The sequence below is a fragment of the Neofelis nebulosa genome, chromosome 18 (genome assembly GCF_028018385.1).
Source record: "Neofelis nebulosa isolate mNeoNeb1 chromosome 18, mNeoNeb1.pri, whole genome shotgun sequence".
Classification (NCBI taxonomy): Eukaryota; Metazoa; Chordata; class Mammalia; order Carnivora; family Felidae; genus Neofelis; species Neofelis nebulosa.
Genome location: NC_080799.1, coordinates 43475135 through 43494344, shown reverse-complemented (window position 1 = coordinate 43494344; position 19210 = coordinate 43475135). Strand labels below are relative to the sequence as shown.

The 19210-nt window shown below is 65.7% G+C and overlaps 1 protein-coding gene across 2 annotated transcripts; it reads right to left on the bottom strand.

Annotated features, from left to right (window-relative positions):
* Positions 1–185: 185 nt before the first annotated feature.
* Positions 186–17644, bottom strand: CASKIN1 (CASK interacting protein 1). 2 transcript variants are annotated; one of them, XM_058711841.1, is made up of 20 exons: positions 17021–17644; positions 11870–11921; positions 11662–11759; positions 11308–11453; positions 11113–11208; positions 10858–10988; positions 10315–10423; positions 10127–10235; positions 9922–10016; positions 9638–9755; positions 8602–8703; positions 8419–8507; positions 8258–8342; positions 8080–8171; positions 7173–7283; positions 6982–7083; positions 5456–5594; positions 3317–5374; positions 2196–2634; positions 186–1870 (listed from the first exon to the last, which is right to left on the bottom strand). In XM_058711841.1, the coding sequence occupies exons 1-20, from the start codon at positions 17112–17114 to the stop codon at positions 1771–1773; spliced, it is 4365 nt and encodes a 1454-aa protein (XP_058567824.1). In that variant the 5' UTR covers positions 17115–17644; the 3' UTR covers positions 186–1770. The 2 variants fall into 2 exon arrangements, with proteins under 2 accessions (XP_058567824.1, XP_058567823.1); XM_058711840.1 differs by lacking the exon at positions 17021–17644 and adding an exon at positions 12242–12506.
* Positions 17645–19210: the final 1566 nt, after the last annotated feature.

The following is a 19210-nucleotide window of genomic DNA, read 5'->3' as shown; positions in this document are numbered from 1 at the left end:
GGCCACCCGGCAGTGCTGTTGTGCTGGGGCACCAGCGGCCAGTGGGAGGGAGGCTGGGGAGGAGCCACAGAAGGGCTCCTGTCAGCTCCAGGATGTGGCCCTCTTGGTGACTTCTCTTCCCTGCCAGGAGCAAGCTAGACCCCCGTTCTCCCCATCACACATCCCCAAGAAGTGAGCCAGGCAGCTCTGTTTTCTGCTGTTTATTGACAGCTGACAGTAGCTCCCTGCCCGGAACCCCCCTCCCCACTTGCTGGAGCCCCAGCCTGGGCCGCCCGTTGAAGAGAGGCCAGGCACACCCACCTGGGGAAGTATCAGGGCATGACAGCTGGAAAGGGCCCACACGCTCAGATGCCACCTTGGCTGACCCCTTCCACCTGCCCGCCTCGCAACCGCTGGTTTTCGGCGTTTTTAAATTCTTTTTTTTTTTTTTTTTTTTTTAAGAAACGTCAAAGTTGTGCCCAACACACGTGGATCAGCAAACACAATAGAGGAGGCCAGTCAGTACTTTTTGGAAAGGGGAGAGAGAGGAAAAGAGAGAGAGGGCAAGAACGACCACACGACACAGCCTTGGACCATGAGCAGAAGCGTCCATGGGAACTCAGATGGGGGAGGGCAGGCTGTCTGTACGGGGCCAGCGAGGAGCCCTGAGGAGGGAGGGTCAGGCACACCCTGACACACGCCACACGCAGCCTGGCATGCACGCCCTGCACCCACCGAGGTCGCCCAGCTGACGTGCCCACGCTGCACGCACGGCTCCCCCGGAGCCCAGGTGCGCCTCACACCGGCACCCTGGGAGAGCAGGGAGCCCCTCCCCACCGGCTCCACGGTGTGGAGGACACAGCCCAGCAGCGAGCAAGGCACATCCTTCGAGTTCTTCAGACGCAGAGAAGTTAGGAGAGCGAGGGGAGGCCCTAGCGGAGCACGGACCCTCCCGGACCCCAGCTTCCTGTTTGTGCTACTGGGCCAGGTGTCCTAGACGGAGGGAGGGAAGGATGGACAGACAGACAGCCAGGGCCTCTAACAGCTTTTGTCTTGAGCTAGACTTCAGTGTCCTTACAGTTGGTAAATGGTTTTCTATAGAATCAATAATATTTTTTTTTCTTTAAATATATATTTGTTAAAGTTATACCTTTTTGTTTCTCTGGGGAAATCTGCCTCAGCTCATTCCCAATAAATTAATACTCTCGATAGCTTATATTCTGGGGGGGTACAGTGGGGCAGGGGGCATGATCCCAGCCCCAGTCCCTTGTGCTGCGCTGGAGCGGCTGGCAGAAGTCCCCAATGGGCAGTTCTGTGCTGGGCATAGGCCTGTGCTCTGCCACAGATCGGGGAGGGGGCCAAAGCGGCCGTCTGCCTCCCACTGCCTCCCAGGGCAGACCCGGCCTGGCCTCAGGGCAGGGGGCCAGGGGCTGCCCCCTCCTCCCCGCAGCAGGCAGAGCCCGGCGCGGGTGGGCGAGTGTGGCCCAGCAGTTATTGCACAGGGAGCAGCAGACGGGGACGGGCACCCGCCGGGCAGCAGCATTTACTTAGAGCCCTCGGGTCCCCTGGCCAGGCAGTCCTCCAGGCCGTCCGTCCGGCCTGGGCCCAGGGGGCAGGAGTTGTGCTTGTGCAGGGGATGGGCAGCACGGGCCCGCCCCTGCCCGCCTGGCCCCCGTCGGCCCTCCGCCCTGCCCGCTCGCGCTGCGCCCAGAGGTGCCCACCCTGAGGTAACGGTCAGTGTGCGGGCCGGGGCCCCGGGCGGCGCGGGCGGGCCCGACGTGAGCAGCCGCGTCACTCCAGCATGGCGTCCAGCTGGTCGGCCAGGTCGTCGAACATGCTGCCGATGTCGTCCAGTATGCTGCCGGTGCTCTTCTCCTCCGCGGACGAGGGGCTGGGGGCGGGCGCGTCGTGAGCTGACGGCGCGGGCGCGCGACACCCTGCCCGGGCCCCGCCCCTGTCCCTCACGACCCGACCCGCCTCCACAGATCCGCGAGATTCGACCCCCGGCTCCGCAGCCCCACCGGACCCGCCTCTGCCTTCGCTCCTCAGCCCTACTCGACCCCGCCCCCGCCGCCCCGGGCCAGGCCCCGCACGACGCGACCCCGCCCCTGCTGCCCCGGGCCCCGCCCCGCAGCCCCTCCCCGCCCCGCCCCTCCCTCGACTCGAGCTGGCGCGCCGCAGCCTCGGAGCGCGCGCGGACCCCGCCCCGCACCTACCGCGCGCCCTGCGCGTCCTCCTGCCGGATCTTCTCCTCTACGGCTTGCAGCGCGGCCGCCAGGCACGCGCTCGTCTCCTCCAGCTTCTGCCGGGCGCTGTCTCCCGGCGAGGCGCCGTCGGGCGCGGCGGGGGGCCCGGCGGTGGCGGTGGTGGCGGTGGCGGCGGCGGCGGCGGCGGCGGCGCGCGGCGGCTTGGCGGGCACGTGCAGCGCGGACGCGCCGGGGGACGGGGGCTTGGCGGGGCTGGCGCTCAGCGAGGGCGGCGTGCTGGCCGGCTTAGCGAGGGCGGCGGGTGGCTGGCGAGCCGGCGAGGGCGCGGGCGACGGGGTGGCACTGCCCGACTGCAGCCCCGCCGCGGCCTTGGCCGGCTTGGGCGCCGTGGGCGGCGGCGGCGGCTTGGGAGACACGGGCGGCGGCGTGCCGTGGGCGCGCTTCACCTCTGCGGGGAGGAGGAGATTCGCACCGGGGGCGGGAGAGCCCTGCCGCAGCGCTCCGCCTCGCCCTCGAGAAGAGAGACGCCGCCGTCCGCGCTGCGGACCCCGCTGCCCCTCGGAGCCCAGGCTCCCTGCAGCCGCTAGGGGGCGCGTTTCCCTATGCGTATCTGCTCGGGTCACCGGCTTCCAGACCCTTCTCTGTCCGCACACTACCCCCTCCATCCCCCTTCAGGTGTGGCCTGCTGCAGACACTGGCCCTTGGGTTGCTTGAATACCACGGGGACTTTGCATGTCTGATCCCTCTGCTTGGAAGCCTGCCCCCTCTCTCTAGTGCTGGGGTGACTTTCAAGCTTGGTCACTCTCAAGCCTCCCAGAGTCCTCCGTGACCCAGCATCGTGCACCTGTCTTCCCTCCAACAGGTGCTGTTATCCTTGGGTTTCTGTGCCTCATCCACTGAGCAAGGTGACGAACATCCACCCTCCTCCCAATTTGGGGTCGGCAGTGTGGTCCAATGGGTGGGTGGATGACAGGGTCTGAGGTCTGAGCACAAGGGTCTTCACCTTGTGCTTCCCACCCCATGCCACCTGGCCTTCCTCAAGTTCAAGAGGAAAACCCCTCAGACCATGGAGTGGGGAGGGCGGGGGGGGGGCGGGGGGGGGGCTTCCCCAGCTGGCTCCCTTCACCTACCTGGGCTGCCAGGACCTGGCAGCGGCACCTTCTTGGAGGCAGGTGTGGGTGAGCCCTGGATCTTGGGAACGGGCTGAGCCAGCATGGGCTTGGGAGAGACAGGCGGCTTGGCCGGCTTCCGGGAATCCGTGTCAGGCGGGGGCAGCGGGGGAAGGTGCATCAGGTCGGAGGGCGGGGGTTCTGCAGGTGGGGGCGGCGGGGGCAGCTCCGGGGGCCCAGTCTGCTCAGAGGTCGGCCTGCGGCGCACGGTGCCCGTGCCATTCTGGTACACAGACAGTGGCGGCGGCGGCTCAGGACCTGCTTCCCGCTCCTTGGCCTTGGGCCGGCGCTTGACCGTGTCAGACTCCGTCAGGATGAACTTGATGCTCTCCTGCTGGCTCTGCTTGGCTCGGATGCGCCTCTTGAGCGTGGCACTGGCCTCCACTCTGGCCAGGGGCGGGCCCTCCCCACTCGCCTCTCCCTTGGCTGGACCTCGAGACCGCTGCCGGGTGCTCCCATCCTCCACAAAGTGGCCGTGGTCTGTAGGCCCCCCTGACTCCCCAGGCGCCCTGCGGGCGGTGGCCAGGAGTCCCGTGACAGGCCCGCTGAGGGTGCGGCGCCTGTTCACCACCTCACCGTCAGGCCCAATGGCTTCCTTGTGCTTCACCGAGGCCAGCACCGTGGCCACCCGGCCTGGCTCCGGGCTGGCGGGGCGGGGCGTGGGGTGGCCCTCGGGGGGCCTGCGGGCTGCTCGGCCCCCACCCCCAATGGATGACAGCTCTAGCATGGCTGCGATGCTCTTCACGCTGCCGGCGCTGCCTGTGTCCACGCTGCCAGCCAGGTCGCTGGCCCGCCGGCGCTGTGCCCGGACCCCCAGCCGGCCATCCTCGGTCCCAGCCCCTTCCGTCTCAGCATCTGGCGCCGACTCATCTGCCAGGTTGGCGCTGGCCATGGCTGAGCTGGAGCGCTTGGGCGGGGGCGGGGGCGGCCCCTTCTTTCGGGGCCGCACCGCGAAGGACTGGCTGCGGTTGACGTTCTTGTCGGTTCCGGCGGGCGCTCGCACCGAGTGGCTACGGCCCACGCGCCGCTGGACGGTGGCGTAGGGCCCTGCGGCGGCTGGCACCAGCAGCTCGTCCCGCTCTGGCTCGCTGTCGGATGCCGCATAGCGATTCAGGCTGTGGGCACGCTTCTTGGGCCGCCCTGGCTCCGCGTCAGCCTCCGGAGGCAGGCACAGTGTGGGCACGGGCGGGGGGGCGGCCGCGGGCCCGGGCCCGGGAGCGGCCGGCCCTGCGTCGCTCTCCACGGGCTGGGGCAGCACGTAGGCAAAGCCACGGTGTGTGGGTGACTGAGGCAGCGAACGGGGTGACATGGGTCGTTCTGTTGGTGGCAGCAGCTGCGGGGTGGGCTTCACCTTGGCTGTGGCTGGGGCTGGACCATGAGGCCCCCCCAGGGCTTGAGGGGAGCCCGGCTGGGCTTTTGTGGGCGTTTGGGGAGGTGTGAAGTGGCTGGCACCTGGCGGAAGGACCTGCCGCGGCTTGCCGGGCACCGGAGGCACGCTGGCCCGCTTGACGCTGTGGCCGTGGCGGCTGGGCCGGGTCTCCTTGGGTGGGGTGCCAGGGGCTGGCCCTTCGTCCAGCAGGTACTCCTGGCTTCGTGACATGGGGCTGCCGGGCCCAGGGGGCCCGTCCCCCAGCAGCTCCTGAGAGCCGCTCATGTGCCGCGCCTGTCCACCCAAGCTGGGCTCCTGCCGCACGGAGGCCCGCGGCGTCGGGGGCAGGTGGTTGGAGGGCTTCTCGGCGGTGGTGGCGGTGGTGGCTGCGGCAGCGGCGGCGCCCCCCTCGGCCGGGCCAGTCATGGCAGCCTGCAGCTCACCACTGAGCTCGCTGTCCTGGAAGGTGGTCATCTTGGGAGACTGGCAGTCAGCCGGGGCAGGCTCGGGCGGGGGAGGTGACTCGATGGCCATCACCTCGAGCGACTGCGGGGCCTTCCGGCGCAGGGCTCCCCCCTCGAACTTGGCGTACTCTGCCTTCTGCAGCTCCGCCAGTTTCCTCACTGCCAGCATCAGCTTCTTCTGGTGGCCTGGGTAGGGCACGGGCAGGTCAGGCCAGGGAGGGCGGCAGGGACCAGAAGGCGGAGGAGCCCGGGACCAGGGGGCCTCACCCAGCTTGGTGATGCCGATCTCCTGTAGGTCTTCCCAGGTGATGTCGGTAATGAAGTCGATGTTCTCGTAGCCGTTGTCCACCAGCACTTTGTAGTACTGGGCCAGGCCGATCATGGAGAGCCACACGGCCAGGTTCGCCTGTGGAGCAGGGGACACCGAGGGCAGCCCGAGCTAGCTGTCCACACCCTGCTCGCTACTCCGAGCTTTCGGGGGTGGGGGCACCGGGCCAGCCTGGCACAGACAGACAGAAGGACGGATAGACAGGCCAGAGGTGTCAGCTTCAGAGACAGCGCGACCTCAGTAGGAGCCCAAGGCCAGCAGCACACACGCATGTGCGAGCACACGCGCACACACACACACACACACACACAGGGGTGACCCTATCCTCGGGACACCGTTTGGGGTGGGGGGCAAGAACGAGCTTCCTCACCTGCCAAGGCAGCCGTGGGGACGGCACCCCGGGGACACGCCTTGCACGTCATAGACACGGACACACGGCACCACCGACCGGACACGTGTACGCACACGGTGCATCCCAGCCATACGCGGGCACCGACACTCTCCACGTCACGCGCACGCCCTCACGCCACTTCCACACCCTCACTGGGCACACATCACGCACGCGTGTAACTACCCGTGATGCTCTTTACCCAGAAGCACGTGGTGGCTCCCTGAACCACGTCCACCTGTGCACACTCCCAGCCGGATGTCACTCGCCCACCAACACGCGGCACACTTGGTCACCCCTGGGTGCACAGAGCAAAGCAGGCCCGCGGGACGGGGACCTGCTCGTCGGGAGCACCCCCGAGCCGCCGACGGAGCACGCGGAGCATGAACCCGCCAGTCGCCGACCCACAGCCCTGGGGGCTCCGGGTGGCCACGGGATCTCTCCTCAAGCCCAGCCCGAGGCTCAGAGAGGCAGCGTAGATTCCACAGGCCTGGGGCCCACCTTGCGCAGGCCCAGAACCTGTCACACCACGGGTTGACGGTTAGCCACGGCACGAACCGTGGTCTGTGTGGGCGTCCGCCATCCACACAGCCAGCGCGTGCGGTGCGATGTGTGGGTGTGTGCACGCAGTCGTCAGCGGGCGCCTTGGCTATATTTGGTGCACGCGTGCTGTCTGTACACACGAAGCAGGCGGACACCCTCCCTGCGCACGTGCCTGGGTGCACAGGCGTCCGTCAGCACGGGGGCCTCTAGCGTCGGGGTGGGTATGCGGTGGGCAGTGCTGCGGGGTGCCAGGCGGGTGCCCGGGTGGCTGCCCGGGTGTGGAGGGATCTTTGCGGGACCGCGTACTGGAGAGGGGCACCCTCCCGGCTTCAGGCTCCCCTTGCCCTGACGAACCCCAGAGGCTGTCACCCCTGCCCCCAGAAGGCTGGCTCCAGCACCCGTGACAGATAAACAGGCCATCCTCTTTTCTCTCTCTGGAGCCCCGGAGGGCGGGTGAGGGCTGTAGCCAGGGAGGCAGTCTGTCTGTCTGTCTGACCATCCTGGGCACAGCCGCTGGGGTGCAGGGAGCCTTACGGGTTTGTGCTCAGGCAGCCAGTCGGGAATGCTCAAGCCGCTGATCTCTGCGGTGATCTTCTTCCGGTGGCCTGGCTTGGTGACCCCGATGGCTGTGAGGTCCTAGGTAGAGGAGAGGCCCGTTAGCAGCAGCCTGGGGGCAGGGGGGGCCATGTCGGTCGTGACCGGCGGCCAGCCTTTGGGCAGCCCACCTCCGGGGTCATGCGGCTGATGGTGGGCAGGTCGTAGCCAGCGCTGATGAAATTGGGGGCATAGAGCTGCAGCTGGAACGTGGCGAGCCACTGGCCGACAGCCTCGGCGCTCTGGAAGACACAAGGCACCCGCTGCAGGCTCGCTCGCCTGCCCGCCCACCGGGCGTGCGTGCACCCCGGCCGCTGCGCTGTCTCCTTCTCTGCTCAGCCGAAGGCCTCGGCCGCTCGGTCTGCCGTCCGCCGGTCCCCCTGTGGCCGGGCCTGGGGCGGCCTGGCACCGGTGCCGCTCCTCACTGTGTGCTCCCCGACGCCGCCATCGCGAGCTCCGTCAGCGTCCTGGCCTCCTCCCGTGGTCTCCACCAGAAGAGTCCAGCTGCTGTCCGTGTCATGGGCTTCCCTGACCATCCCCCCGTTCCTGCACCAGGGACACCCTGTGGTGCAGCCCCGTGTAAGGGGCTCGGGACCGGGGCCTCGGGTGGGGTGCCTCAGCACAGCCCCCACACTCCCTGGCGGGTGGGCTCCGTCCAGAGGTGTGGGGGAGGAAACAGCCAGCCGCTCGCACCTTCTCAGCGCACGGGGCCCTGCTCACCCCCCCGCCACGCACACACATACACCTGGTCTCGCCTCACACCCGCAGCCTTCTACACGCACACACACAAGCACACGTGCCCGGCTCACCATCGCCACCCACACGCAGGCACGTCCCCTGCTCACCTCACACCCACGTCTCACTGCCAGGACGCGCTAGCTGACACACATAACCCACGCGATAGATGACAGCTACACACACAGACTGACAGACGGACAGAAGTACGGGCCTGGCCTGTCAAGGGCCCCCCGCCACGCCGTGGCCAGACCACGCAGGCTGCCCGGGAGCCCCTCCCTGCAGCCAGCCTCGGCTCTGTACCTTGCCCTCCGAGGCTGGCTCCAGCTTCCTGGGTGGCTGCTCCCCATACACCTGCCCTGCGTGGGCTGCTGGGAGCTGGGACCGGGCTGCACCTGGAGACAAGAGGGCGTGGTGGGGCCGGGGCCGCTCGGGGGGCCACCTCCTCGCCAGGCCGGCAGTGCCGCGTCCTTGCTCTTACCTGTGGAGCCCTCTGGAGGCTTGGCGGGGCCGTCCCCAGGGCTGGACTCAGAGACCGACTTCTGCGACAGGACCGTCGCCAGGAGCTGCAACCCAGACGGGATGGCTGGCCAGCGCCGCTCTGCACCCAGGCGGCCCCGGCCCTGCCCCCAGACCACCTACCTTGACCCCTTCGGACCCCGCATGCAGGGTGTGGCCCCCACTGCTTCGTCCACCAGCCACGCTGCCCAGGCTGCCGCTGCGGTCCCCACCTGCCAACACGAGGGAGCACCCTCCGTGGGTGCCGGCCCGGCTGCTGCCTGGGAAGCTCCGCTGCCCTGCTCACCGGGGGGCCCCCCCACGTACCTGCAAAAGGCTTCCTCAGCACCCAGATCTCCTCGGGGGGCGCAGAGGGCCCCGGTGAGCTGCCTGCCTGGGATGGGCTTGGTTCAGTACCTCCCCGAGAACCTGTGGACCAGGAACAGCTTCCTGGAATCTCAGACCAGCCGGGTCTGGGGGCCTGACATGGAGAGGGGGTGTCCCTGGCCTGTCTGGCCCTAGCTGTCTCCAAGGAGCTGAGAGAACCTCAGAAGACCCCCTCCCCACCCTATACATTTGAGAGCAGGAGAACGGGGCAAGAGGGCCCAGGCCAGGCAGTCCTGCCAGTGGCCCTGTGGTCCTGGGTAGGGAGAGCAGAGGGTGTACCTCCTCTCTGCCAGGGGAGCAGGGAGGGGGAAGAGGGCCCCAAAAGCCTAGATGACACTGGGCAGGCTGGCCACGCCTCCTAACTGCCCCCCACACACACACACCGTACCCTCACCCCACCTGTCAATGTCCTCATCCTCTCTAGGAGGTAACCCTCTCAGTGGTCCCCGTCTGAAAACAATCCATGCCCTGTGGATTCGCCCCCCAACCCTCTCTCTCACTCTGCACCAGCCATGCTATGCTGGCCTCCTTTGGGACCCTTATGCTCTCTTCTGCCTCAGTGCCTTTGCATATGTGAGCCCTGCTGTCAGGATGCTGTGCCTGGGGCCAGCCCCTCCCATTTCTCAGGGGCTTCTCTGAGCACCCTAAGAAGCAGGTCTCTGTCCACGTTCCCTATGGCATTAGTTGGCACGTCTGTTCGTATATTTACGCCACTGGCCCCTGCTCCCCTCCCTTCCCAGAGGTGAGCTCCGCGAGAGCAAGAGTGACGTCCATCATTCTTGGATGTCTGGGTCACCGTCTATTCCTAGTGGCTGGTGCACAATGTCTACTAAATAAATGAAGGAAAAGGTGTGTGGTGCTGATGAGAGCCGGCAGGACCCCACTCTGGATCCCACATCTAGGAGTGGCCCTGCCACCCAACACACGTGCACCGGCTTCCTTCGGGCCCCCAAGCCCAGGCCTGGGTGGGACTTGCCTGCTCGCTTCACGATGGCCTCGCCCAGGGACGACGGGAAGTAGCCCACCCGGTCGTTGCCTGTCCGGTTGTCATGGATACAGCCCTTCCACCGGCCATCGGGATGCTGCTCTAGGACCTGCCAGATGAGGTGGGGGGGGGGGGGGGGACGTGCTCAGGGGGACACCCCACAGGCCCAGTGGGCGGGTGGCCCCCAGACCACCCAACTGCTGCACAAGGTGTTATGGGCGTCACGTCCGGGGTCCCGCCCACCCTTGCCCGCGCAGCCCCGGGGCCGTCCTTACTGTGATGATGTCCCCAGCTTTCACGTTGAGGCTGGTCAGGTCGTAATTGTTGCAGTAATCCTTGGTCGCCCGGACCTGCAGGGCCGCCGAGGCCTCTGGGGACACAGGAGACAGACCCCCCCCCACAGTCCTTCGAGCTGGCCTGACCCAGCCCTGCCCTCCCCATTATCCCCAACCCCCCCCCCCAACCCCGCCCTGGTCCCACCTCGAAGCAGTTGTTTGATCTCCTTGCTGGCTTGGGATGTGGTGAACTGGTGCACAATGTCCAGGGCCGTCTGGCTGTAGGTGTTCCTCACGTGGGCATTAATCCCATTCTGTATGTGCCAGAGGGTGAGGCCCGTCAGGAGCCCCCATGCCCCCACCTGCCCCAGCTCCCCCGGCCCCCTGACTCACATCCAGCAGCAGCCGGACCACTTCCGTCTTCCCGCAGAGTGCGGCCTCATGCAGGGCCGTGCCAGACTTGGTCTGGCGGTTTATGTCGATGCCGGCTTGGAGGAGGAGTCTAGAAGGAGGGTGGGCGGATGGGAGCAGGCAGCGCCTTATGGCAGGAGCTCCGTCCCATCCCCCCATGGGGCCCCAGGTCCCAGGCCCTGAGGTGAGCCAGCCCTGCCCTGCCTCCGGGCAACAGGGGATCTGACAGGGACCAAGCACTGGTGCAAGTGCTGGCCTCGTGCTAACCCGTACGGCGGAGTCTCAGAGAAGTCAAGTGTCTCCACGAGGTCGCTCAGCAAGTGTCAGGGCCACAACCTGGGCTTGGGGCTGAAGAAGCCACCCCCCACACCCCTCCAGTGCATCCTTTACGTGGGCGGCCGGAGGCATCCTTTGCACGCGGAGGCCTGATGGCATCCCCGTGGCTCCCTGGCTGCTCCTGTCACTAAACCAGGAGCAGGAAGCCCACGGTCGGGTCTCCCTCCCCCCAGCCGCACTCGGCCATACCTGATGATGTCAATGTGGCCGTTCTTGGCTGCCAGGTGCAGGGGGCTGGTGCCGTTGGGGTCGGTCGTATCCCCCGGCCGGGGCTCCAGCAAGGCCGCACACATGTTGCTATTTAGAAGCAGCTGGACCACCTTGAGGAGGGGTCAGAGAAGGGGGGCCCGCACATGGGGCGGGAGGCTGCAGGTCTCCCCTCCCCCACCCCAGGAGGGAAGACGGAGCAGATGGAGTCCCACCCGGCTCTCTGGGGACACTTACCCCGACGCGGCCGAACTCACAAGCCAGGTCCAGGGGCGTCTTCCCCGAGTTGTCCACCATGCACGGATTGGACTGGTGCTGTAGCAGCATTTCGGACTGTGGGGCCGCAGGGTGCAGTCAGACTCGAGGGCGGCCGCTGGGCTGGCACCGCCCGTGCCAGGGCCCTCCCCACCCCCACCCTGAGGCGTCCCTTACCACATCATAGTGACCGTGCTGGGCTGCCAGGTGCAGAGGGATGTGGCCCTCGTCAGACGGGATGTTCACCGCCGAGCCCGCCTTCAGCACCAGCTTCATGGGCTCCTTCCGGCCCTGCCAGGCCGCATAGTGCAGTGGCCGCATGCCTAGGAGTGGGCAGGGGGCCCGTTGGGAGCTAGCCCTTGACCCTGGACCCAACCCAGGCCCGCAGGATACTGATCCCATGGAATCCCGCTTCCACCCAGATGGAGACTCCGGACTGACACCTCAATCATGGGACCATTCAGGTCTCTAGAGACACCACCCCTGACCTTGACCCCCTGATCTGGCTCCGAGGTCCCCATCAGGCCTTGCCTTTGTTGTCCTTGATGTCCACAGCAGCCTGGGCCTCCAGCAGCAGGGTGATCAATTCTGTGTTGCCGTTCAGGGCCGCGTGGTGCAGGGCCGAGAAGCTGCAGCGGGCGACAGGCATGAAAAGGCAAGGACTCGGGCACCCCGGCCTTCCGCAGGAGCCCCCCTGGAACCCCTTGCCAGCCAGGCATCTCCCTGGCTGAGAACTCACCCATCTGGGTCCTGGAAGTTGACATTGATCTTCTTGGTGGAGCCCAGGAGCTCTAGGGATGGGAAAGTGACAGTGAGGGGGGCTCTGCCCAGCCCCTCCAGGCAGCCTAAGAGCAGGCAGAGGGTGCTGGCTAGCTCTCTGGCAGGCTCAGAGCCAAAGCTGTCTTTAGTCTTTAGCCAGAAAACATTTCATCTCTGTCCCCTGCACTCAGCTCCAGGTACCAGCTTTTGGACTGAACTAAGGTGTTGGTAAGTTCACAGAGCCAAAGGCTCCAAGCCTGTCCCCACCGGGGGGAGGAAGCCAGAGCTGTGCACCCACACAGGCACACACATGTGCACATGTACCCCCTCCCTTGGGACGCTGGCTAAGCACCTGCCGATGGCGGGAGGGAGACAGCCGGCACAATCTGTTTCTCCAAAGGACCCAGATGGGGCCGGGGGTGGCCTGGGAAGGCTGGAACACCCGGAAATGGGGGTATCTCTGGGGGAAGATCTGCATTTTCAGGGTGCAGCCTCCCCCCATTCCCAGCCCCGCGCCTGCCTGTGTGGTTGAGTCCCACCTGGCAAGGCAGGAAGGGGAGGCAGGCTGGCGGCCTGGTGCCCCTGAGTGACGACACAAGCATGGCCACCACATCTACAAGGGCCCACTTGGGCACTGGGATCAGTCTGCCTGAAGCCCGAGGGGCCCAAGCCCTCCCTTTGGGTCCCTAGTCTCCTCCCGAACCGCCCCCTCCCCCAGGTCCTGGCCTCCACCAGCTGACTGTCAGAGGAGGGGAGCCCACCGAAACCCTCCCTGTGGGCCCGGTTCCAGCCGGACTCAGGCCAAGCCCCTGCCTGTCTGGGCCATGGTTACATAACCCATTTGTGGGTCAGTCGCTCTGTGAGGGAGGGGCTGGCAGGACAGAAGCCCCTTTGTCCAGGCCCAGGACAGGGATGGAGGCAGGGGCCCCCAAGAGCAGGAACCCAAGGGAGTCGAGTCACAGAGGGGCTGCTCCAGGAGCTGCTTGGTGACCCACAGCAGCCCCCACTGCCCCAGCCTTGGCTCTCAGCCACGGGATGCATGGTGTGAGGCCTCGAGGGCCCACAGAGCCTACAAAGTCAGTAGGGCTCAAATTCAGAGTCTCACTGGGCCCTTACTAGCCCTATAGCCCTGGCCTTGAGCTCAAAGGGGGCTGATGGGGCCAGCCTCATAGGCTTCAGTGTGCGTCCACCCTTAAAGCATGAAGGGTCCGGCAGAGAGTCGCCTCCGTAAGTGGCAATTACTAGGTTTAGCTCCGTGGGATCCCCCCCCCAACCTCTCCAGCGAGGGGTTTCTCCTGCACAGAGTAGAGCAGAGCAGAGGCTCCTGGGAAAGAGGCGTCTCCGCTGCCCCACTCCCGCCCTGCTCACACACTTTGGGACACTGACGTCCATCTAAGGTGGCAGCAAAGCCACCCTCCCCTCAGTGGTCCAGGCCAAAGCCTTGGAGTCAGCCCTGAGCGCCCGACAGTGTCTCCATCAGCAAGTCCTATTTGCCTCCACCTTCAAGACGACCTCCGAATACACGCGGGGTCCTATTATTCTCCCCACGGTCACTGTCACCACTCTGACCAGGCCAGCATCTCTCAAAGGATCACTGCCATCACCTCTCCACTGGCATCCCCACTTGTACCCTGCCTCGCAGTCTGTCCTCTGTACCACTGAGGTCAGGGGGACCCTGTTAGAACATGTCACATCCCATCGCTCCTCTCCTGAAACCCTCCAACAGCTCCTTTGTCACTGGGGGTGAAGACCAATGCTGGCCAATGGCTCACAGGACATGGCCCTCCTGCTTCGCTTTGACTTTCTCATCAGCCCTCTTCCAGCCACACAAGCCTCAGTGATGGCGCTACAGCACACTGGCAGCCCCTGCCACAGGGCCTTTGCATACACTGTGTATATGGTGGGGGGGGGGGTGCTGCTTTTCCCCCATTTATCCCCATGACTCTCTCCCTTATGTCATTCGGGACTTTATCCAAACGTCACCTGCTTGGAGAAGCCCCACCGGGCTCCCCATCTAGAATGGCAACCCCCTTCCTGTCCCTATGTGTTGTGTTTCTCTGTCTGCCCCCTATCAATACCGCCTAATGGTTGTTGTCTGTCTCCATCACTAAACAACACGATCCAGAAGGATGGGGTTTTTATCTATTGTGCTCAATGCCATATCCTTGGTGGCAGGAACAGTGCGGGGCCCATATGAGATGCTAGGTAAATTCGTGCCGGAACAGATACCCTGGATCCCCAACATTGCTGTCCCGTAGCACCTGCCCCCTGGGGGCCATGCTCAGGATGTTCTCTTCTAGAACACTCTGCCCAGCTCTGATGTTTGCTCCCTCTTCTCGTTAATTCCAAGGTAGCCAGGTCTCCCCACCCCTCTCACCTGGCCACACCTGCAGGCATTGAAATTTTAGAGGGGCTGGAGGTCAAGGACCCAGAAGTAGCATAGACACCAGTGGGGAAGGGCAGTCCCCCTCAGGAAGACCGCTCCTTACACGAGGGGGGAATCCCGCTGAGGTCCTGTCACCCCCTCCTCGCTGCAGGTCTCCTCAGAGGGGAAAGTAGCTGGAATTGGTGGAGGGGAGCCCGAGATCTTGGAGCACCCCCGATTCCTGGGGTGGGCCCCGGGCTCACAGGGAAGCCACACAACCGAAGCCTGCCTGGGGTTGGGGAGGCGCAGTTCACAGAGACAGGCGCTCTGTGTGACGCTGGAGCAGGCACGGCTGGAGGGGCCTGAGAGGCAGGGCAGAAGGGGGCAGGTGGGGCCCCAGAGGTCCCCTTTCTCTGGTCCACAAGGGCCCAAGTCCTGCAGCCTCCACGTGGCCGATGTACATAAACTTCGTCCCCAACCTGCCCCATGTCTTGGGCTCTCCCAGCTCTTGTCACCCAGTCCTCTCACCACTTTCCTGGGACCGTCCCTGCCCTTGAGGTGGGCCCCAGACTCCAAACTACAGAGGCCCAGGCAGGGGTTGGGGGTGGGGTCTCAGCCCCTCTCGCACAGCTGCCCTTGTGGCCTCCCTCCACCCCTGCCCAGATGCTCCTCCAACCACAGAAGCCACTTGTCTGCCAGCCCCACAGAGCCACATCTGTCCCCTCTAGGGATGCAGTCCTGGCCTCTGACGCCAGCACAGGGCAAGGCGCTCTCTCACCTCCCCAGGTCAGGCAGGGCCAGGTGGTCTCCCCCCTGCCCCCACCCCAGGCAGGGAGCTCCGGCCGGATACCGACCTCAAGGGAAGTATTAGTGGGCCAAGGTGAGACGAAACAGGCATGTTGGTCTGTAGCGTGCAGTGAATTCGGGGAAGGGGAGGTGGGGCCAGAAGAAAGGGCACAAGGCCAGCCCCACCCTGGCATTCTCCCTCCAGATCACCATCTCCTTCCCCTCAAGGACAGCCGCTGAGGGTCCCGGTGCCTGAGCGTGTGAGAGGAGGCTTGCTTGGAGGCAGACCCTGGGGCAACACTCAGGGCTTGGGGTGGAGGGAAGGTACCAGAAGTGGGTGGAGGTCACAGAAACAACTATCCAGGGAAGACCTCTGGATTCCGGGGGTCCGAGAGAGCACCGCTGGATGCCCCCCACCCCATGGCCCAAACTCCAGCCTGTACTTTGCTGAATCAAAATACATCTTACTCCAAAGCAGGCCAGCGTTGCCATGACAACCGAGCTAATTCATGGAGGGATTTCTCTGTCTGATTTATTACGCCCGCCCCTGTGAGTCAGAGAGCCCAGATACGGGGCCCAGGGCAGGTGTCTCTCCCAGAAAGCAGACCATGCAGGGACAAATGCAAAGATCCAGGTACAAGTCCCCACACCTTCCCTGGACGGCCCAATCTGATGCCCCCGCTTCCCCTGAAGCCTGTCTGGGGCTGCCTAAGGAGACAGTCACAGCACTTCCCGAGCACGTATGAAGTACCTGTTCTTCGCGCGTGCTCTTCTGTGAGGCAGGGACCAAAACCGTCCCCATCCTACAGATGAGGAGACTGAGGACTGGAGAGCCAGAGTCCTCGGTTCCCAAGGTCGCGTGACCACTAGGTGGAAACCTTTACCTTGCCTTCCCTCCCTTTCAATCCCTCCTTTCAATCCCTCCACCTGCTTTCAAGGCTCTGCTAAGGCTGCCTCAGCCTAGAAGCCCTCCCCTTCTGAGCCCTGAGGCCGTGAAGCTGACCCCAACTAGCAGACCATCCCTGGGCCTGGAGAGCACAAGACAGAGCCAGCCTGTATATATGTGCCCTGGGTTACCTACAGTCCCTGGGGGTGGGGGTGGGGGGTGGGGGCGGGGGGAGAGTGAGGCACCCAGACCGCACGTGCCACCCTGCAGAGTCCTGCCCGCGCCCGCACAGGTGCCCTGACACACTGACATGGCCATACGTGCGCAGCCGCACACCCAGCTTGTCCACACACCCATCCATCCATCTCCGGTGGCCCCCGGGGAGGCTCTGGGCTGAGCTGGGATGAGTGCCGGGATCAGGACTCCAAGCTCCCAACCTTTCCCGGGGGCCCTCACAGCGCAAGCTCAGGATGGCCACTGGGAGCCCCCTCCCCCCACTGCCCAGCCCCTTTCCCAGCAGGGAAGCCAGAGAGGACCAGGGTCTGCGGCAGGGTCTGCACCTGCCTGGAGCACAGGATTGCCCTGGGCCGGGCGACCTTGGGCCTCTGCTCCCGCATGAGTAAATGGCCCCCAGCCGGCCATGCCTGGGCAGCCACACCCCCAACATGGTCCTGCCCCCCATTCCCTGCAAAGCGTGTTATTAAACATGGGGCGGGGAGGGGGTCTGACAGGGACTGTCAGTCCTGTGGTGGCCCCTCACCGCCAGGGCCCCCTCCCTCCCTCCACGGTGGGGAAGCGGGGCGGGGGGTGGGGGGGGGTGGGGGTGGCATCTGCCTCGCCCTTTGACGGCCCAGCAAAGCCCTCCAGCTGTCAGCCCGTAGCCCGGGAAGGGAGGGGGACGCCTGCGGCCAGGTGCCGGCTGGTTGGGGGGGGGGGGGGCTGGGGGACGGGCCGGAGGCGGGGGTGCGGACCGAGGGTCTGGGCGCCGCTGGCCCCGCCCCGCCCCCGGGGACCCGACAGCATCCCCCGCGCCGGGAGGGGTGGGGGGCCGGCGCCCGAGGTGGCCCCCGCCCGCCCGCGCCCCCCGCACTCACTGGCCTTCCCGGGCCGCGGCCTCTGCAGCAGCCTCTGCGCGGTCCCCACGTCCTCCGCCTTCACCGCCTGCACCAGCTCTTGCTCCTTCCCCATGGCGCGGCCGGGCCGCAGCGACGCGGCTGCGCTCCGTGCGCTCGGCGCGGCTCAGAGGCGGCGGCAGCGGCCCCGCGGCCCCGGCCGCATCCTCCTGCCTCCCCCGCCGCCTCCTCCGCCGCCCGCGCCCGGCGCGGTCCTCGGGCTCGGGCTCGGGCTCGGGCTCGGGCTCGGGCTCGGGCTCCCGGCGCCGAGGGGCGGGGAGCGCGTCACGGGCGGGGGGCGGCCCAGGGCGGGGGCGCGGCACCTGGCGCCGCCTCCCGGACGCCTGGGTCCCCCTCCTGCGGCCGCTGACCTCCGTCCGCCCGCGCCGGCCGCGCGCCCGGCTCCTTGGCTCCGCCCCTACATCGGGCCCCGTGCTCCCGAGACGCCCCCTCCCCACGTGCGGGCCGCGCCGGCCGCGCCGGCCTCTGCGGACAGCCCGCGGCCCCAGGCGACCGGCAGGGGCTGGGGACGGCAGCCGCCGGGGGTGGGGGGGCGGTGCTGGACACTGAGCCCCGACACGGCGGCGGCGCGAGGCTGAGCCCGAGAGAGGTTTCCAGAGGCTGCGGGACCCACGGGGCGGGGGGAGGGACTCGGAGGCAGTGGGCGGGCGGGGACCCAGGCGCCCAGAGACCCGGGCACGGGCGGCACGGGCGGCACGGGAGCCGGCCTGCCAGAGGCTGTCAGACATTTCTGGCCCGTGGTTCCCGTGGGAGGTGTCGAGGGATTGTGAAGAGGAATCTCCCAATAATGAATTCGGTGTCAGGGAACCCGCACCCCCACCCCCAACTGCCGTTTCTTCCCCTGCAGCCTCCTGCTCTTTCCACAAACAATGCAGGGCAACAGCTCCCTGCCCCCCAGCCTCAGTCTGCACCCCAACCCCAGGGCCGCCCTCCAGCACCAAGTGCGGTGCAGCCTCCCACACCTGCCACCAATGGGGGCTCAACCCCCATCCCCAGCACCAATCTGATCCCCCACCAAGTGTGTTTACTCTCCAGCCTCGGGCCACAGACTGTGGCAACTCCCGGGCTGGACAGTCTTGCTTAACAGACACTGACCACTCCCCACGGCCTCGTGCTCCCCAGCCAGTGCTCACACACAGAGGTCTCACCCTTCTGACCTCCTGGGCCTCCAGCGCTCACCTTGTCACAGCTGCAGTATTCTACAGACAGGTGGGCTAGGGTCGGGAGTCCCGGCCCAGGCTCACTTCTCTCATTTGCAGAGAGGGGCAGATCACCACCCCCGACCCCTGCAGGGCAAGGCTGTCAGGAGCTTTTGGAGGGGCCTGCACATACGATGACTGGATACCCCGCTTCCTACAGCTAGACCATCAAGCGGGTCCAGGTTCGAGGGTGGCTGGGTTGGGGGCGGGGAAGCAGCTGGCAGTAGGATCCCCCGATCCAGGCAGCTGATCCCTCCCCACCATGGGGTCTTCCTTGAACTTTAGGGAGTGAGCCCTAAGTCTCTCAGCATATGCCTCCCGGGGTGGGGGTGGGGGTGTCCCTAAACACAAAGACCCTCCCCCCACCCTTTATAGTAACCAATTCCTGGGCCTCTGCTAGCTCAGGCACCATGCTGGTCACTTCACAGATTTACTGTGTGCGTTTTACAGGTGAAGAAACTGAGCCTCAAGAGAAGCCAAGTGACCCGCCTAAGGTCCTAGAATCTGAAGGTCATGTGTCTCAGCTTTGAACCCACACTGGTCTCTGCATGTGCCCTAGGTCTGCCTCTCACTGCATTTGTCTTCCTGGTCTTTGTCTTTCTGAGTCGTGGTTTCCCCTTTGTAAAACCGGGTTGAGAATGATGATAGCTTTCCTTAAGTGTTTTGAGGATTAATTGTGATGCTCCCCATAAAGCACTTTGCAGTAGAAGTTAGTAAGTGCTCAATAAATGGCTTCTGTGGATATTGTGATATTCTTGGCTCTCTCTGCCTGGGCTCTCTGGGTAGCAAGTATACTTTACTCATCTCCGTATCTGCAGACCCCAGCAGGGTGCCTAGCACACGGGAAAGCGCTACAAAAAATACAAAGAAGAAGATAGCTGTCCTCCTCACCATTATTTCTGTGTTTCGGCTGACCACGGTGAACCACTCTGGCCCGGGCCTGACGTTTGCA